Source organism: Astatotilapia calliptera, chromosome 23 (assembly GCF_964374335.1).
Source record: "Astatotilapia calliptera chromosome 23, fAstCal68.1, whole genome shotgun sequence".
NCBI lineage: Eukaryota > Metazoa > Chordata > Actinopteri > Cichliformes > Cichlidae > Astatotilapia > Astatotilapia calliptera.
The window spans coordinates 44094455-44120126 of record NC_137443.1 but is presented as its reverse complement, the minus strand read 5'-3'; the positions used below and the strand labels follow the sequence as shown (position 1 = coordinate 44120126).

The 25672-nt window shown below is 41.5% G+C and overlaps 2 protein-coding genes across 2 annotated transcripts in view; both read right to left on the bottom strand.

Annotated features, from left to right (window-relative positions):
• LOC113017716 (NACHT, LRR and PYD domains-containing protein 12-like) overlaps positions 1 to 25672 on the bottom strand; it is a 1242929-nt gene that overhangs the window by 204089 nt on the left and 1013168 nt on the right. The window lies entirely within an intron of this gene.
• LOC145419390 (protein NLRC3-like) overlaps positions 19888 to 25672 on the bottom strand; it is a 250300-nt gene continuing 244515 nt past the window's right edge. The window contains exon 5 of the mRNA XM_080296793.1: positions 19888 to 20359. Coding sequence (XP_080152919.1) covers positions 20353 to 20359 — 7 coding nt within the window. The 3' untranslated portion in view covers positions 19888 to 20352. The remainder of the gene's footprint in view (positions 20360 to 25672) is intronic.

Sequence of the window (25672 nt, the reverse complement as noted above, 5' to 3'; positions counted from 1 at the left end):
GAATCCTGGTAACATGATGGCTTTCTGTCTCTAAACACACACGAGCTTAACTCCGAATGAACATGATCAGAGTTCATTGAACCAACTCTGATCAGTCTTTTCTAAGGGTTTCAAGCCTTTCTTGTTCGAGCCTCTCTTTGTTGTTGCTACAGTTATGTGTAATTATTAATAGTATTGCAGATGTTAGCCTCTGCCTGCAGTGTTGATGTGGGTAAAGGCTTTAACCATGGATTAGCGGCAGGTCCCAGCTTGTAAATTGTGGAGCATTAATGCCCACTCCAGCTCCTATAACCAAATATAAACAGTTGGGATGAGAGTTAGCTCAAGCCACTACAACAGCCAGCAAGAATGATCTGTTCATGCTAGCATTAACAGTGCCTATACACATAGCGACACACGGGGGAGGGGCCTAACTAATAACCAAGATGACTACAGGCTTGGAGGTGCTAAAAGTCAGATATACCAGGAGCAGTTTGGGCTTTAGAACAAATTTTGTGTAATTATAACAATATGTAATTTAGGACCTGGTTACATATGATGCTGCTGATTTTTTAAATCTAATTTTTACGTTGCATTAATTTCTTTTTGTCAGACAGGGAATCAAACAAGTTCTGTTTTCTCGAATGAATCCCACTGTTATTTGTTTGTCCTACCAACAGGGATGTTTACATGGTATTCATGACTGCTGCACCTGATGACTTTCACAGCTTGAGGACTGCAAACATTTCCCAACAAGACATGAGTGGTGGGGTGATCGTTGGTATTCCTGATCAGGTGAGGATCTGTTCCCATCAAACCACCAAAACCAGTTGTTCAGGATGTTTACAGGATGAAGAATCCCCAGTTATTCTTTGTGGTTGGAATGTGCCTACATATGGCTGTGTGGGATTCTGGCTTACTTTAGGGTCAGAGCAGTTGGTATGTGGAGCAAATACTGACACAGTCAGAGTGGGCAAACCGGCAATAGGCTTGTTGTCATACCTGGAAGTCTGAAAGCTCCCGATGCTGGATGGTCTTTCTAGTTTTTAATGACAGGTCGTCTAACAAAGCTTCCATGAGGTGCTATAATGGAGACTGTCCTTTTCAAGGAGTTTCTCATGTCTTATCCTACTTTTTTCTTTTTTTAAATTAACAGGAGTGAGAATTTGAAATCCTCTATATTGACATGATTACATTTCTTCTATTAAATGAGAAGTACATTTTGAACACAGTATAGTGAACACAATATCCAAGAAGCTAAATCTGGTGAAATGGTTTCTTTAGCTGTCAGCTTGAAAGGCTGATTGGGGTATTTTTGTCACCTTGCATGCGGGTGGCATGGACACCCGACTTTTGTGTGCATTTATCAAAAAGCTTGGATGATTTTGAAGATCAGTGGCATTCAACTCATGATCAGCGTTCAAGTTTTCTTAAAATCTTGTAACATGATAACTAGAAAGAAGACAGCTAGGATTTTCAAACTGATCCATAGATGGATCTACTATGAAGCTGAGGGACAGCACTGCTTAAAAGATCCTTTTTAAATGACTCCAGCTGTCTGATTTAATGAGACCACGTGTGCTCAAGTTTCCTGCTCTGACTCGGCCTCAGAATGTCTAGAGGCAGAAATCAAGCACACTCAAAGGAAATAAGCGTATCAGTGGGCATGTGCTCAGCACGCAGAGTGGGAGTGACTAAAGGTGCCACTGCAGAGCATCGCAGTTGTTTCGTGTGATTAAGTTGTGTGTTTATGAACCTGTGAGTGTTAGTCCTTTTGGCAGGATGACTCGCATGAAGCTGTTATAATTGTTTGTGCATGTTAAAGTTATGCCTCAGTTCTTTGATACCATGTTGGTAGGATTATTTGGCACTAAGTTAATAGCAGTGGCTGTAATCTCCCGCAGTCATTACATCCAGCGGTATTACAAATAAAGGACTTTTCTATTGTTTAGTTTAACTGTGGCTAGCTTGCCATGTCCGTGCCTTATGATTGGCAATTTGTATGACGTGCTATTTAGGCAATATATGAGCTATAGTGACCCCTTGTGGATATTGTGAGATATTGCTGTGTTGAGTACATTATGTTTTCAATTGTTTTTCTAGTTATTTGTGACTCTACTAAAGATAAAATTGCCTGTTTCTGTTTCCAGAAAACCATTGCTCATAGTCCCACATACTATACAATGATAAGTTCAAGTATGGCTGTACCTAATTTGGATTAAGCCTGGCAAGCACTTTGATGTAAACATTTCTTCTGTGGGACTTAAAGACAGTTAACCCAACTCCTGGACTGCTGCAGTCTTCCTGACAGAAAGCTTAGGCCAGGCTTGTATGCCCAGTATATATATTCTATAACGTGTGTAACTACTTCGTTTAGTTGTTTTTGTTTGGATTTAGTTTTGTTGTTTTTCTTTTCAGTGTATTTCAGTGTCAGTAATTTGTGTAGTGCTCACTCACATTTTCAACTGGAAAAGACCTGCAATAGAAACGTATTTAGGAGCAAACAAGTGAATGAAAAGTTTGACATCATTAAGGCCAAACAGCACCTAGTTTTCAACAAAAACACATAACATAAGAGCAGCAGTGACGATGCAGCTGACACACATGAACCCATTTTCTTTCCCCTCCATCTGATCCCCGGATTGCTTAGTCCACCTCTGCTCGGATTCGGAGCTAATAGGTTGGAGCTTTTTGTATTCACCCCCATTTTGGACTCTGGGCTATCATTATGAAGACGAGGACACTTATCGAAGCTTTATTGTGTGTATTCGTGGTTTGGGACTTGGGACATTGCGGTGCTCCTTGGGTGAGAACTGCAAAATATGAGCTGAGTATGGGTGAAACTTATTTTAGTGGCACTAGGTCAACTGTAGCAGTGCACCTGGAGTCACCAACGATTCATCTGGCTCTGGTTGCTAGCTTAAATCGATATGAAGTATTACCCAAATTACAAGGTTCCCTTGTTCTGTATAATCTTTCACTTTCACTTAAGAAAAAGCAGTATTTGTCGTTAACATCTGCAAAGTACGAAAATGCTTTTAAATGTAATATGAAACGAAGGTTAATGATGATTGTTTTACTTTTACTTATATCCGGAGATGTGCAACCAAATCCTGGACCTGAATTGAAAAGTGTCCAGACCCCTGCCGATTTTAAATCTCAGCCAGGGTTAAAATGTGTTCATCTAAATGTACGCAGCTTATTACACAAGATGGACTTGGTCAGAATTTGGGCGAAATCGACAAACGCGGATATTGTGATTATCTCCGAAACTTGGTTGTCCAAATCTATTACAGATGATGACATCAACATAACGGGATACAATCTTTATCGCACAGATAGGCCTAGGAAAGGTGGAGGCGTAGCAATTTATGTTAAATCAAGATATGAAGTATCCATTGTTTTATCTGTATCTATTCCTAAACAAATGGAATTCTTGGCTTTGGATATTAAAATAGTAAAGTCTCTTTCTATAACAGTTGTTGGGTGCTATAGGCCTCCGTCTGCTGTAAAGGAAACTTTATTATCTCTAAAGCATCTTCTGTCCAAATTAAAATATAACGAACTTCTATTGGCCGGAGACTTGAACTGGGACTGGCTGAATATAGCTTCTGATGAATTTAAATCCTTCTGTGACTCTGTTAATCTTAGCCAGTTGGTCAACCTACCTACAAGGCCAAATATAAAGAGTCCTGACAAATCTACTTTGATTGACCTAATTCTAACAAATGTCCCTCATAAGTTTCTGTCTCTAGGCGTGTTTTGTAATGATTTAAGTGATCATTGTGTAGTTGCTACCAGTAGGAACACTAAAATCCCTAAATGTAAACCGCGTATCATCTGTAAAAGAAATTTTAAAATATTTAATGAGCAAGCGTTTCATTATGACTTGTCTATGGTAAATTGGGAAAACTTGAGTCTGATACCAGACATCCATCTGGCTTGGGCTTATTTTAAAGAAATTTTTATGAAGATTTTAAATAAGCATGCACCTGCCAAAAAATTTAGGGTCAAGGGACGGGAGAACCCTTGGTTTTCATCGGAATTATCAGAGTCCATCCATCAGCGTAACGTGGCATGGGCAAAAGCTAGGAAAAACGATTCCCTGACTGACTGGTTAGACTTCAGGAAATTAAGAAACTAATGCACGACACTTATCAAGAAGGCTAAGTCAGAATATTATTTATCTGTTACTACAGAAAACCTCAATAACCCTCAGAAATTTTGGAAAGTAATTAAGTCCTTATCTATAAATAAAATATCACAGGCTCTTCCAAAATTCATTTTAAAAGATTCTGTCCCAGTTTATGACAGAACTGAGGTCTTAAACAGCTTTAACAAGCACTTCGTAGCTACTGGTTTTTTATTTAACTCTGTTGGAGCAGCCCCCATGATTCCCTGCACAGAACCCCAAACATATATTGGGGAGCTTTTTGATTTTTCTCCTTTTTCTGTCCAGGAAGTGCATAAAGCTCTTAAAGCCTTAGATCACAGGAAACCCCCAGGGCCAGACTTAATAGAGCCCTATTTTCTGAAAATAGCAGCTGATTACATTGCACAACCTCTTACGATCCTTTTTAATCTTTCAATCCAAAATAAAGAAATTCCACTTGTTTGGAAGTCTGCTTTTGTTACGCCAATATTAAAAGGAGGCGACCCGGCCATTTTGACTAATTACAGGCCAATATCAAACTTGTGTGTTTTGGCAAAAGTCCTTGAGTCTCTCGTCAGTGAGCAATTAAAAGAGTTCTTGTACTCTAATGAAGTTCTTTCAAAACTACAATCTGGGTTCAGAAAACAGCATAGTGCTGTCACGGCTGCCACAAAAGTGATAAATGACATACTTGTTGCTCTTGATAAAAAACAGCACTGTGCTTCTCTCTTTATTGACCTGTCAAAAGCTTTCGACACTGTGGATCACGCCATTTTAAAGCATAGGCTTCTTTCTTTGGGGCTGTCTAGACATGTTGTCTCCTGGTTTACTAATTATTTGAGTGACAGGACTCAATGCATTAAATGTGAAAATCTGTGCTCAGAACTTTTGAATATTCACACTGGGGTGCCACAGGGTTCAATTTTAGGACCTCTGCTGTTCATCATGTATATAAATGATTTGGGACAAAATGTGTCCAATGCTAGTATGCATTTTTATGCTGATGACACAGTTATTTATTCCTTTGGCTCAAACTTTGAAAAGGCAATAGAATCGTTGCAGAAAGCTTTTGACGTGGTTCAGCACACACTTCTGGAGCTGAAATTGGTTCTCAATGCTGAAAAGACAAAGCTAATGTTGTTTTCAAACATGAAGAGATTTCCTCAAACTGTCCCCTTGGTGTCCACTCTTGAGGGAAACCTCATAGAAGTGGTGCATACGTATAAATATCTTGGCTTTTTAATTGATGATTCTCTGACCTTTAAACCTCACATAGACAATCTTGTGAAAAAACTCAAACTAAAATTGGGATTTTTCTTTCGAAACAAATTTTGCTTTTCTTTTGAGACAAAAAAGCGTCTTGTAAATGCTACATTTTTATCTGTTTTAGATTATGGTGATCTGCTGTACATGAATGCTTCCGCCCAGTGTCTTCATAAGATTGACTCAGTTTATCATGCCTCCTTACGGTTTATTACAAACTGTAGGGCCTTGACCCATTGTTGTGATCTGTACGCTCGAGTGGGATGGCCTTCGTTGTCCTCCAGGAGGTTTGCTCACTGGTGCATCTTTATTTATAAGGCCCTGCTTGGACAAATGCCCACCTACATTTGCGATCTGCTCACACGGAGAAGTACTGTTTCTTACAGCCTGCGTTCAAGCGATCTTTTATTGCTCAATGTTCCATTTGCCAGAACTGAACTGGGAAAGAGGGCTTTTACTTATGCTGCCCCTTTCACATGGAACATGATGCAAAAAGACTGGAAGATAGCAGATCTTATTTCATTAAATGCTTTTAAGTCCAGATTGAGAGAGCCAGAAAAAATGTTTTTAAAATGTAATTGTTATTTATAATATGTATGTAACTTTGTAATTTCAACGTGTTGTCGCCTCTTGGCCAGGACTCCCTTGCAAAAGAGGTTTTTAATCTCAATGGGACTTTTCCTGGTTAAATAAAGGTTAATAATAATAAAAATTTAAACTGGTCCCAGTGTTTTTAGCCTAACTTGAGTCTTGAACCATTGGGGCAAATGAAAAATTCCAGCAGTTCTTGAAAGCAGCAACTCTTACAGATGTTTAATACAACCCTAGAAAAGAGCTTTCTGTAGTGCTGTGTGATACGGAAAGATGTTTTATGTATCCGATACAAGTAAATACAGGGCTGATATGATCTCTACTTTTTAATGTGGATGATGCATCATCAAAATGCCAAATTGTTTACATTTTCATGACCTTTACGTTGTTTTTTAGGGGGCTTCATCCTAATGATTATTAATGAGTTAAAACCGAGGACAGAAATAATAAAAGGATTTAGTTTGTAGCCCATAGTTTAAAAACAGTAATCACACATTATCCCTTTCTTTAACAGCAACACAAAAGGGTAATTATATTCCATTAAATCTGAGCCATATTATATTCAGTATATTTATTTTAATTTCAGTAAATGTTTTTATTTAAATGACATGTTTCAGTGAGATAAATGTTATTTCAAGGTCGTTGCATCATTTTTACTTTTCGAGTTGGCTAAAATAAGAATTAGCCAGTTGCACTTTAAAGTAATATAACCAACATATCGCCACAGTTATCTACCTGGATATTCTTCAGAGCATGCTTTCTTGCATGTGACAACAAGAGACCTCTCGGTTGTCTGGTGGAGCATTTAGCGCCTCGCTACATGTTTCCAAATCGGCATTTCTTCTCAGTGAAAGCTGTCCTAGAGAAGTAAAGCAAGTTTGTAAGTTTCTCTCTCAATGTTTGTAACGCATTCCCACGTTAAGCTTAACAACCGATATATGGAGCGACTGCCGCGTCTCCTCTCCCCCTCCCTCTCCTGCTGCTACTTCAATCATGAAACTAATCAATGATCAGCTGATCGCAAGTTCCGTCTCTCTTGTTTGTTTCCCACTTTGCGCCAGAAAGAGGAAACCAGCAGATAAACCACAGCAGCACGTTTAAGCTTGATAAGCTGTTGTTAGAATTTATTTAATATTACTTTAATGCCTAATGCTATAAGTAGCTGACAGCTGGTAACTGTGCAGGGGCGGGTCTAGCACGGTTTTGCCAGGGGGCCAGCTGGGGCATTAACAGGGAAAAGGGGGGCACAAAGAAATACTTTTCTTTCTTATTCTCATTTAAAATGTCTCGCTTTTAATAAATAATTATCTGAATCTTATAACCAAAGTTTTTATCTAACGTAAAATGTATAGAAATCTAATATTGTATATAGTAACTATTAAGTCTAATATATACCCTAGTAAGTTATAGTACTTTTTCCTTTGGGAAGATACCATCTGTGCAGTCTGCAGTTCTGTTGAAGAAAGATGTTGAATCTATTTAATTGTTGTTGAAAAATAATTGATTTCTGTGCATTTTTTTTTAAATACATGCATTAAATTAAAGTCGATTATGTCGATTAAGCACCACGAGGCAGAGGGTGGGCGATGGTTCCCTTTAGTTTTTTTTTTGCTGGGAGTTTGCAACCCTATTAGTTAGGTTGTTTAATATTTCTGCTAAGTACTCTTTAAAATACCAGAATAGGGAGGATGGTGCAGGTTTAAGTTTATTAGATTGATCAGTGTTGCTGAACTATCAAATATTTTGGGTGCAGTGTGTTTTTTGCATACAGGTATAACTAAATAACTTTAATGTTTTATTTTTTAAAACTTGAGTATGAACTTATACAAAATAAAGAAAGATATTAAAAAAACTGTTTTATTGATTATAAAAATACGCTGTATCGGATTCATATCGATACTGGACACAAAAAAGTGGTATCGTGCGTTCTCTAGTCCATACAGGAGAGAACCAGAAACTAAAGAAACTAAATTGCGTGTTTACCTTTATGTTGACATCAGTGTCTGTTTTTTTTATTATTATTATTTCAGCATTTCAGCATCTCAAAATATTTTTTAGATAAAAGCAGTCAAAATATTTTTTTTAACAGATGAATCATTAAAGGATGGCAATTTCTAAAATGGTAACCAAAAGACCCGTGTGTTTTCTCTTTGGAATAATAATAATTATTGCTCATTAATAAGAAAACTATTTCTAATCCAATTCAATTTTCGAACAATCAATAAAATGATTGATGACTAAAATGATGAATAACTGCAGCCCTAGAATAAACACATTTTAGAGAAACTTGTGATTTTTGAGATGATGCAGTTTTAATTTGATAGTTTTTCCCCTTTGGTAACTTTGCTGTCCTCGCCCTGAGTTCCTTAGTTTCACCAGCTAGACAGCGAGATAACGATGCTCCAATAACCAGACTTATTTTCCTTTCTGCGCTGATTTATTGAAGAATGGCCTCTGACCATTGCCTTCTCTTTGACCATCGTAAAACTGAAAGTACAAAATACTGTATTAGCTAACTAACATTGTAAACTAGCTTGTTACACTCTTACTGCAAGCTAACAGTAGATTACAGCTCAGTATTCAATACCATCGTTCCCTCGAAGCTGGACAGGAAACTGCAGGATCTAGGACTGAGCAGCTCCCTCTGCAACTGGATCCTTAGCTTCCTGTCTGATAGACGCCAAGTAGTCAGACTGGGCAGCATCACCTCATCCCCCATCACACTGAACACTGGTGCTCCACAGGGGTGTGTACTGAGCCCTCTCCTGTACTCACTCTACACCTATGACTGCACAGCCACTAACAACTCCAACATCATTGTGAAGTTTGCGGATGACACTACAGTGGTGGGTCTTATCACCAACAGTGATGAGACAGCTTACAGGGAGGTGGTCAGCGCCCTGACCCACTGGTGTCAAGACAACCATCTCACCCTCAACGTCGCAAAGACAAAGGAGTTGATAGTGGACTTCCGGAGGTGCAGAGAAGTACACACCCCCATCACCATCAACGGCGCTGCTGTGGAGAGTGAGCAGCTTCCGGTTCCTTGGTGTACACCTGGCTGAGGATCTTACGTGGTCAGTACACATAAACAAAACAGTGAAGAAGGCGCAGCAGCGCCTCTTCTTTCTCAGGACACTGAAAAGATTTGGCATGAGCCCCCGCATCCTCAGGACCTTCTATCACTGTGCCATTGAGAGCATCCTCACTGGATGCATCACCACCTGGTACGGCAACAGCACCGCTTACAACCGCAAAGCTCTCCAGCGAGTAGTGCGGTGTTCTGAACGGATAATTGGAGGTGAGCTTCCCTCCCTCCAAGACATCTACAGGAAGCGCTGCCTGAGGAAAGCGGGGAGGATCATCAAGGACTCCAGTCCCCCCAGCCATCAACTGTTCAGACTACTTCCATCAGGAAGGAGGTTCTGCAGCATCCGGTCCCCAACCAGCAGACTGAGAGACATCTTCTTCCACCAGGCCATCAGACTGCTGGACACTTCATAGACACCTCACCTTCACTACTGGAACTTCAACATTATGCACTCCATACTGTAAATGCCACTTGTTTTGCACATGTCCAACTACCAACCTCTGTATATTTTATTTTATTGTTTACTCTATTTAATTTGTAAAATATGTACACACACACACGCGCGCGTAGAAAAACATATTTAGTATACACATCCAGTAATGCATGTACTATTATATATTGTACATATATTTATTAGTCTCAGATTTAGCCGTTCTTATATTTTGCTTGTTTTACGTTATTGTATTTTTGCACACCTCTGTTGCTTGTGAAGCTCGCAAACAAGAATTTCACTCACATGTACTGTACCAGTGTACCTGCACATGTGATGTGACAATCAAAGTGATTTGATAACAAGATAAAACTTTCAAATGTACAAATTATCGTACCATTTTTACACAAAACAAAAGTTAATAATTATTTTATCATCACTCATACTTACAGACATATCTTGTCCAAGGCAACAACATTTTAAGGTCCATATCAGCTTAGAACGATAACTTTCCGCCATCTTTGATTTTTTCACCTTCTCATTGTTCCTTTCCCAAAGTAGTCAAACCCATATTACAAAGCAGCCACTAGAGGGAGCTCTAGGGCCGTTTGCAACCATAATATCCAGTTTACCTTATAAAAGGCAGAACAGTAACTATAGTGTTTGCAATAAATGGAGACATTTAAAAACAGAAAGCTATCATCTACTGTGATTCAAGTGTATAAACTAAACCACATAAAATGGCTTAAACTGAATATGGTCACGTTTTATTTTTTGTGTGGCCATTACTGCATTTTAATGGTGTTATAGATGCTGTCGAGGCTAAGCCTACATTTAAAGCCACTGAGCTGTTTGTTGGCAGGTTAATGCAATGTCACTGGTATGAATAAACGTATTAAACTTAGTTCAATAACTGAAACCATACTTATCTTGTCCTTTAGATTCTTTATTCCAACACAATTTAACATAACAGCGCAGCGGTCACAATCTGTTTGCTCCTTCCCAACAACAACACACCTGCTGCTAATGACCTATCTACCTTAAATAGACACACCATATGTAACACAAAAGGTGACCCCTAGTGGCATACATGAGGTACCCACACAAAAATGGCTCCTACAGATACTGAGCACAAATATGAGTACAGAGAATTTCCAGCAAGCTTTTAATACTGTCACAAAAAGGTCTAGAGGGATTTATCAGCATCATCCTGTCAAACTGGTTTTATGGTGGTTTTGATGAGAACAGATTATAGCTTGATCAAGAAGACCAACCGTCGAAGTCCTGTTGGGAAACCTTTGCACTTTTTCAAGGTGTGAGTATCATCAAGTGTAGCAGTGATGTCCTCATTGGTCGTTGACACAGTTGACAACTTGTTTGAGGGATGAAATTGTGGCGTTTTGGTCAGAAAGTTTATACTTGTAAATCAGACTGCAGAAATATTTCTGAAAATGTAGTGGTTTGTTTGTTTGTGGTTTGTTTGTTTGTGGTTTGTTTGTTTGTGGTTTGTTTGTTTGTGGTTTGTTTGTGGTTTGTTTGTTCATGTTTTTTGTTTGTTTTTATTTCAAATATCTTATAACAAGATGAAACTACAATTGTAAACGCAATTTGTTTTTTGGTTTTTTCTCAAACTTAAGTAACTGAAACCTTTCATTGAACTACAGCAGAAACAGATTGGAAATGCCAAGTTATTCTAACACTAGTGGACTTGTTAAACAAAACATTTGTTTCACTTCTTTCTCAACATGCAGCACCATTAAGAACAGTGGACCAGCATAGTTGGTCTGCATGAGCACACTTACTGCAACAGTTGTACATGCTGAAACTGGTTGCTGGCAGCTGATGTGAAGAAATGTCTGGACACATCAAAAGTTTTCTTTTTCATTTTCTTCCTCCCTTGGATAACATACACATGGCAAATAAAAACATGTAACTAGGGTGACGTGAAGTGTGTATCATCAGGTTTAACTAAAATATAATGAGGCTGTCCATCTGTGAAGTAATTGTTCCTTCAAAAACCACTGTGACAACAGATTTTATTTCATTCATTTGATGGTTTTCTATTCTGTATACTGGAACTTTTTAATAGCCCCCCTGTCCACACATCCTTGACATGAGACTTTCTGCAGAGTTGCACATGATGAATGCACACAAAACTTAAAGTGTTGCTGTCATATTTTTTTGGATGTGGTTTGTTGTCATAATCAAGAACGTGTCTTATTTTTTTATTTGTTTTGTTGCTGATCGGCCATTGGACAGCTGAGCCTGCAGTGAACAGCCAGTCACTGACTCTTGATGCTAGAGCAAGGACAACTGAGCTCTCTCTCTCTCTCTCTCTCTCTCTCTCTCTCTCTCTCTCTCTCTCTCTCTTTTAAATAAATAATACGTTCGAGCTGTTTATGTTTTTGACTTGTTATGGACTCTGACTGGCAATGGGAGGGCTGGCGGACTCATATTATGGAGGTGGAGGGTAGACACATTTTGTGTGCAAGAGACCACATACTACAGTGGTGATTGACACAGACTTCAATGGACATTTAGGTGAAGGGAACAGAGGTTATGAGGTGTTGGGTAGGTGTGGTGTTTAGGAGAGAAATCTAGAAAGACAGATGTGGGGCAGATTTTCCAAGTGGAAATGGCCGTGGTGCACACATACTTCAAGAACAGGGAGGAACTTGTAGAAATATATGAAAGTGGAGGAAGCTGCACACAGGGCAACTAAATATTACGCAGAAGGTGAAATCAAAAAGACAGGAGACAAGGAGGTGTCAGGGAGAATGCAGCTATGCAGCATCAAATGGTAGTTTGAAGGATGAGTTTGGACATCAAGAAGAGGAAGTGAGTGAAGGCAGAGACATGCAGGAGTATAAACAGGCTCTGGGTAGTAGGGAAGACTTACCAGATGGCTGGGATAGTACAGCTTTATTGAGATAAACTGCCAAGAAGGGGTTTGACGGCTTCTCTGCACAGAAGAAAGGGAAAAAAGAAAAGTGATTTTGAAAGTATTTGAAGGAAGAGATTTACAAAGAAAAAGAAGTGTAGTTAGCGAAATGAAGAAAATAGACCAAGAAACTGGGAGGCTAGGCATGTAGCAGAAAGAGGTGACAAAGGAAAAGGCTCAGTGCCACGTATGTGAAGCTGGACCCCAAGGAAATGAGGGAATGAGACTTGCTAGGCAGAGAGTGAGTTTGAATGGATGTTCAAACCCAAAAGAAAAAGATATATTCACATAACATAGATTGAAAGAAGCTGCAGGTGGCACAGCAGCTTTAATGTCTTCCAGACAGGAAGTTTTGGAAAGAAATATCATCATTTCCCAGATTTTACTATCTTAGTGTTCTGTAACAAAATCACTGTTGTGCGCATGGTGTTAGAGATGATGATGATTACAAACAAACTTAATGTGCTAGTCGTGCTTTTCTTGAGGGATTTGTCCTTCCACCAGTTTTCATGTCATTGGAATCATTTGTATTCACTGATTCTGGCACTTATTTCATCAAACCAAACTCCAAGTAAATACTTTCGGCTTTTTGGTTTTGTCAAACGAACTAATGTAAAGAATGCCTGGCTGTGCACTACACCACGCAGTGGGAATTTGTCTTCTCCAGTTAAATTCAGGATTAACTTGCTTTATAACACAGACCTCAAAAGTAACCGTTATAACCCCAAACACAAGAAAATGTGATCTACAGCACAGTGAGAACTGGCAACGCTTATCTGGAGGGGTCAGAGTGAATGAACTGGACACCTGTAGAAGCAGGATTTGATTTCCACTGATTTCCTTTCCGATCTGATACCAAGTAAAATTCAGGGTGGTATCGACGATACTGATCTGATACGATACTCTGAACAAAAACTTATTTTTTTTACTCTATCTTTTATTTTATCTCAAATTATAGCGTCGTAATGATCACAGGACATCAGATTACTTGTTCTTATCACTTAATGATGCAGAATTATCATATAGAAATGAAAAACCTGAAGTTGTGGCTATTTGTTGCCTGCCTGCAGCATTAAAGGACTCCGTGAGAGACGTCTGTCTCGCCCTGGCAGCACCTCTCCCTCTCCTCCTCTTCAGTTCGCCTCAACATACGCTCGTCATATTCTGTGATGTGATTCACTCTGAGGTGTTTGACCAGGTCAGCGGTGTTACCACAACACCTCACATTCTTGCCACATGTATGGCAAACCACGTCTCAGCTGTTCGTGGAGGTAAAATACGTCTGCACATGACTCTGTTTACACTCAGCCATTGTTGTGAGTGTGCACGCCAAGGGGCCGGACACAATGACGGGTATCGGAGGAATCGATATTTCAGTATCGATCCGCACATCACTAGTTGAGATACGTTTTAAAGTAGTCCCAAAAAACAAATGCATATTTTCCCGAACCACTGTTCCTTGACTAAGGTGGATAACGTGATGAGGTCAAGGAAGGGTGTGACGGAGATTTGATTGAAAAACTTGCAATTGTCGTCCGTTAAAGTTTCACGTTGGCTTTTTCATCTTGAAAGCCCTCTCTGCTCGTGTCCAACCCGTGTGAACAATCACAGATGTGAGAAATGTAAACAAACCGTCCGCAGAACGCTGATCAGGTTATTTTAAGCGCAAGAAAACAAAAACGTTGCGCTCACCGTCGGCGTCACGGACGAGGCCTGGGGGTCCGGGCCCGTCCACAAAGGTCATTGTAACACAAATCATACGATTGCTAATGAAAATGCTATAAAGCTACATCGCAGATAAGTCTCTGGAATAACAATCAAGGCCATGTTAGTTATTTGATGAATAGTATCTGTGCCACTCATGGCGCATGACTGAGGAGGACGTTGACCTCTGCAAGTCAGGAAAGTCTGCTACTCATTGTATAAATAAGAGATTTTTTTCAAAAACCAGCCAGCCATCATCTCGGGAGGCTGACTCCAAAGTACCATCTCACTTCAAACTTGCAAAACAAGTCGAGTCGATGCGAGCGCACTGCTTGTTTCTAGTTAGTCTTTAAGGATGACAGCATTAGTCTGCTCCTTTGTATGAAAGAAAGTGAGTCGAGTCCATGTGGTCTGGCACCCACCCACATTTCTCTGCTAGTGATCCATGAGGACTCCACCTTGTTGCCAGTTCTCTTGTGTGGAAGCTTCAGGAAATGACAGCTTCACTCTGACGTGTGTGAGCTGTGTGAGGTCTGTGGTTAGAAGTTTACAGTGTTTGCTCTTTGTGTCGTCTGTAATATGCTCTATGGCTTTAAAAAAATGGCCACATGTTTCTGTAGCTGAATTTGTCCATCTCTGACCTTCTGAGACTGGATTTTCAAATAGGGACGTTCTGACTTTTCTTCACCTTGTACTTCATTCTGCAAATGTTTTATACTCTATTAGAGTTATTACATTATTCTGTTATGCTATAAAATCAACCCCCATATAAGATCGTACTTAAGAAATACATTTAAAAACCTTCCTGTGCAAATAACCCAAGTTATCTAGAAGAAATAAAAACTGCACCGCAAACCAAACTCAGGTGTTCGACCTGTTGAGCTCGGGAAACTAACTGGTGTTTCATTTTAGTGAGTGCTTTGTTAGATTCCTTCATTTGAACCAAATGAAGCTGATTAAAGTTGATGCATTGATGTGTTTGAAGTGTTTTGTTAGTTGCGATGGATCTCCTGCTGTCTTTTTTCCTCATTATTAAAAGAGGATTTCTTTGAATTTCAAACATCCATTTCCTGTTTATCTGGTCCCGGGTCACAGGTGCAGCAGTCTAAGCAGAGAATCCCAGACCTCCCTAAACAACCACTTCCTCCAGCATATCCAGGACAATACTGAGGCATTCCCAGGCCTGCTGAGAGATATAACCTCTCTAGTGTGTCCTGGGTCTGCCCTGGAGACTCCTCCTCATGGGACAGGCCCCAAACACCTCACCCAGGATATTTTTAATTAAAACATCACAAATAAGTCGTCAGGTCTGATGGTCACATTTGTGAGATTCAACCACCATAAAGCAGAGATCACACAGGACACACTGTGTAACCCTCAGCTCAGGTGTGTTCAGGACATTTGCTTGGAAGAAGCCGTCTGTGGATAAATCCTGCTCTCCACCTCAGCTGTCAGGTTTATCCAGAGAACGGCCGTCCTGACTTCCAGCAGCCCCACAGTCCTCGTTTCTAATAAACTGGCATCACTGAAATGAACTGTCTGCCTCGCTGTTCAATAATCTGCTCTTTGCCAATTTCCCAGCAGAAGCTTCCACTCATATCAGCATTTTTCTGTGATTCTCACATGAACTAAACATAAAAAGCTGAAGCCAACCTCAGAGTTCCCCGTAGTGAGGAAGAGTTTCCTCTGAGCCACAGCTGAGTTTGATGCGTCCACAAAGGAAGACTGACGGGAGGACAGACTCTGGGAGAAAGGCAGATATTAAAAGATATGAATACAAAGTACGCTGCAACAAACAGGACAGCAGATTATGAAGAGCGGTTAGACCTTCATGTGTCAGTCATTGAAATGTGATCAAAGTTACCTGTTTGACATCCTGATAGAAGAAAATCAGCTTCTTGGATCCGTTTGCAGCAAAGAATTCATGGATCAGACTGAACTGGAAGAATCAGACATTAATGACTCAAAGGTTCAACTCTGAGGAAGGATCACGTCTCTGAACTTACTCTGTCATCAGAGACGATGGCGTCTTCCACCGCCGCCTCCTCCAGGCTGCCGGCGTCGGCCAGCCTGCTCATCAGGTATTTATGTCGGGCATCCAGAGCTGCCCGCCGTTCCTCCTTCACGGCTCTCGCCTGTTTGGCTACTTCTCTCCTCGCCTCATTGGACAGCAGCATCGTCCTTTTACCAGACACCTGGAGAAACATCAGCTCAGTCTACAGACGCAGAGACCAGTGAGAGCTTGGCCCAAACATCTGCAGGTTTCTGAGGACCACGTTTGACCCTGACTGGAGGCATCGATTCTGAGTGTGACTGCCTAAACTGAGCTACTGCCCCCCCTCCACTGAGACGTTGTCCTGTGATGTGTCATGGGGGGAAGTGTTCCTCACGGTTGGACTCGTGAGAAGTTCAGTCAGTTTATTCAAACTTTAAAAAGACGCATTTTCAGTCTCTGGATTTCAGCAGAAACAAATGTGAACACAGCACTTTTTGATTGAGTATAAAAGGATGAAAGAGTCAGTGATTAGTAACATTGTTGCTGACTGATGCTGTTGTAGAGCTGTCTTTGGATCCTCACCTTCCTGGAAGCCTTCCCTGGATTGCTCATATATCATTAACTTGTTTGTGTTCAGTAGAATCAGGTGTTGTGGATGCAGGTCGTAGCTGTGTGAGGCCTGTACAGTCAGCGCTGTGTGAGCGCTGTGTAACGTTAGCTTAGACTTCTTTCTGTTGTTATCATCCTTCAGGTTAATGTTGTTTTCATTATGCATCACAGGAAGTGTGGGTGGCTGTTAGCCTCACAGCTCATGGAGAGTTGCTGCTGCTCTGCCTCCTTTTTGATGTTTCTGCTCTTTGTGGCTTTGTGTTACTTTGTGTCGTGTCTGAAACAAAGTGAGTCCATGTTACTAACTGTAGTCGGCTCTCTGTCTCGTGCACAGCTGACTGTTGTCTGAATGAAAGTGTTTTTGTACTTTGTGTAATCTGTTGGGTCTTTGAGCCCTTTTTAAACAGCATGTGAGCCATATGTATGTGTGTATATGAAAGGTTGTTTGTAATACATCAAACTGTTGCTTATTCTAGAGCTGCTGCTGTGCCTGATTGGTCTACTCGCTCGAAACTGAAGGTTGACTTGATTCTTTTGGTTTTTTACATTTTGTCAATAAACCAACTTCTTTATGATTTGAACGGCGTCTCTGACGTGTCACAGGCCTGTCAGCTTTCTTGGTGATTGGTGTAGATTTGAGCTTCATGCTCTGGCTGTTGTTGGGTTTTCCTCTTTCATATTAAAGCTTTTGTCCTACATTTGGCTCTAAAGTCTAATTCTAATCCCAGCACTGTGTCTGGGTGTGTGATGCTTGTTTTCCTGCTCTTTCTCATGAAACAGTCACAACATTCTCAGTCCAACTTTCACTCTTTGCTGCGTTTGCTGCAGCTGCAGTGAACATGGTGCCGTTTGCCTTTAAGAAAGTTGTGCACAAAGGCTTTTTCTCTAGCAGACAGCTGTGTGGCTAAAAGTCAGATCATTTTTTACCACCTCAGTCACACTGGACTGAAACAAGAGTGAAACTAGGAAGAATCAGAGTTTGTCCAGTGACTGCACTGATTTTCTTCATATTCACAAACTGATTCTAAGTAGTTGCATCAGCTAATCACCCGGACACTGAGCGTCCAACACGCTCCCTGAAGGGAAACGATTACATCCTCCAAACAATCACAATCTGTCTCTGAATGACTGGAATTATTCTCTGATTTGTCAATAACTGGAGTTTATCAATGCAGACACGTTGCCAACATGATGAAGTCAGTCTGAGTCGCATCTCTTTGGCTAACTTAACTCAAGTGGTTGCCGACTATTCTGGTTCTATTCCCATATAACAGCAGGGTTGCTGAGCACCTCTGTCACTCTGCACTTATGTTCCCAGTTCTCTTTTGTGGAGGAATTTTCCAGGAATTCCTGGGACCAGCTTTCCATGAGAGACCCGATCAGGAGCGACTGTCCTGGACACTCCCAGCATCACAGGGACTCACAAACCCGTCTACCACAGTGAGAAGACTGATGGTCACAGGCCCACATGTAGCTTTAGATCACACGTGTGCACTTCCTGTGGTCACTGCTGTAACTCTAGACTCACCGAGGGGCCAGTGGTTGGTGAGGCAGCAGCAGCTGAAGTCATGTGACTAATGGCTCTCAGCTTCTGTCCTCCTATTCGCCGGTGTCCTTCACCTGTCACACCTGGTCAAGAAAGAGTGAGAATGTTCAGAGCTTTAATGGAAAAGAATATTATTACATATAAAAGGCCTCTAACAAGTATTGTAGTGTTAATCAGGATGAAGTCCATCATGAAGACTTCAGAGTGCTTCAGACAGTCGGTGTTTCATCCACAGAGCCTCCAGTCTGCATATCAAAGGATCCTGAGGAATGACAGTGAACCCCGAGTTCCCCTCATTACATTCATGTGTGTGACTGTGAGGAAAAGGTGATTGTATGAACGTGTGTGAGCGAGTGAATGAGGCTTGTATCAGAGTGGAGATAATGTCAGCGGCACAAGCTGGACGCTGCAGGTGTCACATGTGAATCTGTGCATCAGTGTCTGCACCTTTGTGGAGGTGAAGCTCAGGAGGTTTGGATTTGTTCAAAGCTCTGTCTGCTCCATCTTTCTTTCCCTCAGGCCTCTCCAGATCAGGAAGGAGGTCCTGTTCTCCTTCTCCCTCCTGGATTTCTGGATCCAGGGAAGGATCAAAGTCTCTCAGCCCAGCATCAGAGCTTCTGGCTGGGGGAGGACTGGAAGTTTCAGCTGGAGGCTGAGAGCCTGGATCTGCCATCTGAGTCACAATTCAAATATTCTCAGTAATCTCAAAAAGCAACAGAAAGGTGCCATTTTCATGAGCAGTGGGTTATCCAGCAGTTTGATTCATGTCAGCAGCATTTAGTTTGTAACTGCTGACTCACCTCTGGCTGTGTCCTGCTCTCAGGGTCACAGTGGACACTGTACCTTTGACCGAAGCTGCAAAGACAGTCAGCAGGGGTCTGGATGCATTCAGCACCACGTCCTTGTTGGGCAGACACCTTCAGTGACAGGACAGACAGTCCAAAGTAAGGAGACGTGGGACACAGTGAAGACACAGAAACAGAAACCAGAACTATAATCACAAAACAAACTCAGAAACATAAAGAGTGAATCAGCTGATTCAGTGTTTGTGACAAAAACATGGATCCTGGTTAATAACTTTTATTTGCTTGTTTCTGTATTATTTTGTGTATCGTTCTTATGAGCTGTTGTTTTGTCAGTGAAATATTATTTCATTGTTTTAAGCTTTTTGTTGACTTTGAAGTGCTTAAGTTGATATTTTTGAACATTTAATTTGTTCGATTATTGTCGAGTCGATAAAACTGTCAAACGCACAGCTGCTTCCAGCACGGCCGGAGGAGAGGTGGCCGAGCAGACGCACAACACACACAGCTCACAGGTTTGCATTTCTAGATATTGCAGATGTTGCAGAAATTGAGAGTAAAGAACTCGGAGATCCAGCGCTGTCTCCTGCCCCTTATTTATACACCACAACACAACGACAGGCGTAACTCACACAAACGGGTAACATGAGGCTCAGATGCTTTGGACGTGTTCACATATACTGGACACAGAATGATGAAGATGGAGCTGCAGGAAGGAGGAAAAGAGGAAAAACACAGAAAAGATTCACAGATGTGGTGAAAAAGGACACGACAGCTTCTGTTTGTTAGTTTGGTTTTTCTTTATTTGGTAAAGATTCAGAAATAAAGAGAAGATCACATGTTTGAATATTATATTAACGTTCTGTAATTACAACAAGTTGTAAAATCTTTCCAGAGTGAGACAGAGACTGTGCAGAGACTGTAGAAGGACAGAGCAGCAGCAGAGCAGTCCAGATACACTGATGATCCTCTGTCAGATCCAGAGGGACACACAGGGCTGATGCTGGACTCTACATTGTGTCTGACAGTGGAGCTGTTCTCAGAGCAGTTCACTCTGCAGCACTGACAGTCATCTGCACTTCATTCCTCTGTCAGTCACTGCTGGATGAAGCTCTCCTCTCCACCTCCCAGTAACATGGCCCAGTCAGAGCGTCTCTACACACAAGCTGCTGCTGCTTCAACCTCTCTGGATCATCAGGACACAGCTGCTCCTCTCTCAGCACACACACCGTCCTGTTTACCATCATCACCACCTGCAGAGAGAAGGAGGAAGAGCAGAGGAGATAAACGAGTGTTTCCAGAGACTCTTCATCAGCTGTCAGTCAGTGATGCAGCACATCCAGTATAAAGAGCAGCAGGGACGTCAGTGCTGGGACTGTACTAGGACTCATTGTTGCTTCACTTTTTCTAATCTTTGGATTTTTATTGAAGTTGCTGAAAATGTTTTTCCCTCCTAGTTTGAGTTTGGACTTTCATTCATTAGAAGAACCTTGGTGTGTCCACTCTGAGCTCTGTAGGAACCCCAACAACAAGCCCAACAATCCAGATGGACGGTTCCAGCTGTTAACTGGAGGAATTCCATCCAAACATCTGCTCTCACTAAATTCTTCCTCACCTACAGACTGTGTTCTTCACTGCTTTAAACTTGGAAATCAATGCAGTCATTGGTCTGCGTGCTGCTTTGTTCAGAGAGCTGATTGGCTGTTGACAGTGTTTGATCAGAGCGTGTCAGCCGTTACTATGGTGACCATAAAGGTGAGAAACAGGAAGTGTTTGTGTCCAATCCTGAAGCCTGTCACCGTTCTCCTCTCACAGCTTCACTGAGAAGCTGCAGCTTTACAGGAAACACTGGATCTTTGTTTCATACTGACTGTGTTTAGTACAATACTGCTGACAGCACCACCCACTCACTCCATCACTCTACTTACACCAGAGTCTCCAGTCTGTAGTCTGGACTCTTCTTAAGATCAGACAGCTGCTTCACATCTGGATCCTTCAGGTTGTAGTTGTAGCTCAGGTCCAGCTCTCTCAGATGGGAGGGGTTGGACTTCAGTGCTGCTGCCAGATAATCACAGCTGATCTCTGACAAACCACAGCTCCACAATCTGTATAAAGAATGAAAGATGTAAGTTTATTAGACAAAGTGCTTGAAATCATTCAGTGTTTCATCATCTGTTCAGAGCTGAAGAAGGTTCAGAATGTAGAAGTTTAGAAAATGGAAACTCCAAACAGCTGAAGCCAACAGGAAGCAGCTTCAAACAGGAAACTGTGCAGAGTTTCAGACTATATGTCCTGATGCAGCCAGTTGGATTTTGGAGATTTGAATCTCTGTTCTGTGACTAAGTCCTTGAATCATTTCTTCCAGTTGGTCCAACAAGACAGACTAAGTATTGGACATGTGTTGTGGCTCCATCAGGGGAGCTTCTAAATGTGATGTGATGGCCCCTCTGGGTCTGTCAGGTCACAGCACTGAAGAGAGCTCAAACTGGGCACACAGTTGTTCCAGTCTGGACCAAAGACTCTATACTGGGACTGAGGGACTGCTTTGACTGCACCCACTGGGACTTTTTAAAGGCTCATGTTCTCACTTAGATCATCGATTTCTACTGACATTTCTTTCTGGGGAAAATGGGGATTACTTTGGAAACAGGAAGTATTTTCCCCAATAAGCAGCCCTGGATTAGTAAATCACTCCAACATGTTCTCAGGCAGAAGAAGCTGTCTTGTTATGAGGGAGAGAAGAAAAAGATTGAGGCACAGAAACCTGTTGAAAGAGAGATAAAGCAGCTAAAATCAGGTGTAAAAGTAAAGCAGAGGATGAGCTGAATAAAGGACACTCAAGGCTGGCTTGGAAAGGAATGAAGTCCATGGTGGGGATGCAGAACAAGGAGCAAAGATGAATGTGATGCTGAATCAGCAGAAGACTTGGACTCATTTGATTCCAGCTTTGATATCATTGATTTCAATGAAGAGCTTTGTGATTGTAGCAAAGGGCTGGTAGCTCTGAGAGTCCCACTGATGAGGTGTTTGTGTGGAAATCTCTTAGTGGGACCAAAGAGAGAAAAAGCCCTGGTCCTGATGCTGTGGGAGGGAAATGATTGAAGTGTGCTGTGAGGAACTGACTGGGAGATTTTCACACATTTTCCAGTCCTCCTTGGAACAACAGGAAGTTCCCAGCATATGGAAACAAAGGTTAAGTGTCCTATGGCACTCAGTGATGATGGTGCTGTGGCCCCACCACCTCCACCTCTTTGTAAAGGAACTAACTGTAATCTGACGCTTCAAATGGAACTAAGACTTCCTCCACTAGGTGGCAGTGTCTGATGAGAAAGTGTTAGTGGAGCTGGCCTGGAGTCAGAAACAGGAAGATGCAGGATTTGGGCTGAAATGGGCAAAAGTGGTTAGCACTAGTGCCTTAGAGCAAGAAGGTTGTAGGTTGAAGCTTGTTGGTCAGCTGGGCCTTTCTGTGGAGGTTGGATGTTCTCCCACAGTCCAATGAAATGCTGCTTAGGTTCATTGGTGCTTCTACATTGGCTGTAGGTGTGGATGTGAGGGAGTGCTTCTCTGTCGCTCTCTGTTGGCCCTGTGATGGACTGCTCACCTGTGCAGGTGGACCACGCCTCTTGCCCTATGACAGCTAGGGCACAGGCTGCAGCCCTGTGAGCCTAAGCTGAATAAACAGTTAGCAAAAATGATCCATAGATGGCCTGAAATCCCCCAGTTAGCAGTTTGGTAGATAGCTATGACATGCTAATCCCATCCAGCAGCTGTATTCTACCTGTAAGCTGATCCCTGCTGAGCCAAAGCACTTTTTCATATACAAATTACAACCTTTAATAGAAACCTATTGTTCAGCATCTTATTAGCCTGCTGTTAGCTTCATTCCACAGAAAACTGGGAGAAACTAACAGAGTTGATAAAGAATAAAGAGAAATGTGCTGATTTAAAGCCTTTGAAGTGCTTCAGATGATCTCTGTCCACTTCTGTCCACTCATTCATTCATGTAAGCTTTCTAATGCAGCTTTGATCTTCACAGTCTGCTTGATGAAACTCATTCTAAGCCTGAATGTCAGAGTGTTCCTCCTTCTCTTTCCCATCATTCATGCTGGCAGTGGAGGAGATTTGGATGTTGGACTGTGTTTTGGATGATGTGTGTATGTTTGTGTTGGACTGCTGTCTGTAAAGCAAACACACATTTTGCTTTGGATTTCAGTGTCAGACAGACTTTAAGGTGGAATGAAGAGTTTGAGAGTTTCATAGTGAATTTTCCAGTGGAGGATTTTTCTTCTTCTGTGAAGGTTTGAAATGTGAACATTGTTCTGCTGCAGTCAATGGACTAAACCAGAGAAGAAGAAAACAGACTTTACCATGAAGATCCTCAGTGTGGATCAGTATAATATCAGCCTGATGTCTGCAGTTTAGTGTCAGCACAACTTTCACATCATATTCATCTCAGCACAACTAAAACATGCTGACTGACCTCAGAGTTTCAAGTTTACATCCTGGACTCTCCAGGAAACCACACAGATGCTTCACTCCTGGATCCTGCAGCTTGTTGTTGTAGAACAGGTCCAGCTCTCTCAGATGGGAGGGGTTGGACTTCAGTGCTGCTGCCAGATAATCACAGCTGATCTCTGACAAACCACAGCTCTTCAATCTGTATAAAGAATGAAAGATGTAAGTTTATTAGACAAAGTGCTTGAAATCATTCAGTGTTTCATCATCTGTTCAGAGCTGAAGAAGGTTCAGAATGTAGAAGTTTAGAAAATGGAAACTCCAAACAGCTGAAGCCAACAGGAAGCAGCTTCAAACAAACACAACAAGAGAAAAAACTCTGAATGTTTCACATTAAAGTCGTACATTTCTCATAAAAACAGGACAAAGACTTGAAAAAGTCGTGTTTTTCCTTCCAGGAACCACATGGCTTCACTTTTAAAGGTGAAGTGTGACAGAAATGGACATATTTGAAGTCCAACACCTTTTTCCAGTCACATTATTAAAGCAGACAAACTACAAGCTCATTTTCATTCCAACAAGTCATCTTCTGACCTGGACTAACAACACTGGTCTCTATGTGCAGCTGGCTGTGAGACCAGTGCTCAGGGAGCGTCTACAAAGTGCAACACTGAAAGAACATCACACACTCATTTGCTTCCAGCACTTTCACACAAACATCTACTGTCATTATTGTCACCAAACTCTGTGGATCCTTTATTGCAAATTCAAATGGGATCAAATGGTCAGACAAAAGAGGGTTATGAGGAAATATGATGAAATGTTGTGTATTAGCAGCAACTTATTGAATCTTTTTCCTCAGAAACCAAACAAAATGATTGACAAACATGTTTTTACAAACTCAGTGTTGGACTTGGATCAGCAGGATAAGCTGATGTTTAAAGGCATTTGAGTCTCGCTGTATGAGAGTCCAGTTCTTACTCAATATTTATGGATGATGTTCTTTCAGTGTTGCACTTTGTCGACGCTCCCTGAGCCTCACAGCCAGCTGCACATGGACCAGCTGACATTACCCAGCATTAGAGGCGGCTGTAAAAAATTCATGTTCCCATTTAAATGGTTTTAATTTGAATAAAACGATGTTGATTCATTCAATCCTGAATCGATGTTTAATATAAATGTATTTTGCCAGAATCTCAGGTTAAAGCTCACAAACTATTTCAACAAGCAGCAAACAGCTAAAACAGTAAATGAGAGCAGCTAAACACACAAAGATGGAAACACAGAGCGTGGATCGTTCACTCGACGGCACGTACACGGACACGCCGTCGGGGCTGAAAGTGGACAGCTCACAGATCCTGAAGCTGCAGGTTTCATCTGTCTCCAACCAAAACTGAGTGAAGCAGCAGCAAAAGAAGATCCAAACTCTGCTTCACGTTTGATAAATATGCTCATGAATTCTCTGACTTTGGCTGTTCCTGCCTGCACAGCTCTCTCTCTCTCAGTGTACTCCAAGAACAGCTTCAAACATCTGTTTCTGCATCATTCACTGTTTATTAGCCACCAGTCTGCTGTTGTGTTCAGTGCTGTCGGCCTCTGACAGTAAAGCCTCATTTCTGCTGTTCCATGGAAACTTTTTAAAATGATGACAGATTACAAACTCTCAGCTGTGTCTGTAATCAAACCTCTGTAACTTTGCTTCACTTCAGCAGCATCAGCTCATGTTCACATGTTGCTTCATGGTTTGCTTCAGTTTTTGATCGACTGCAGAATATTTTGAAGGTTATCTGCTATAAAAAGCCAGAAGAGGAAAATCTGCTTCATGTGTTTCTGTTTGATCCTCAGTGACTTTGACACAAAGGCCTCTGCTGTGATGATCACACCTCTGATCAAGTCTCACAGTGTCACAACTGATAAATGATCAGAGTTAGAATATTTCTGACTGTCTGCTGTGTGCCGTGACCTTTGACCCTCTAAAGACGGTCAGCTGTGGATTATTCATTGTTGTGTCTGATACTTAGAACTGTGAGGAAGAAGCTACACAGTTAATCAGGGTCCCCTCTCTCTGAATCAGGAAAGGTGGGCAGGCCGCGTGTGGGCCGCGGGCCATA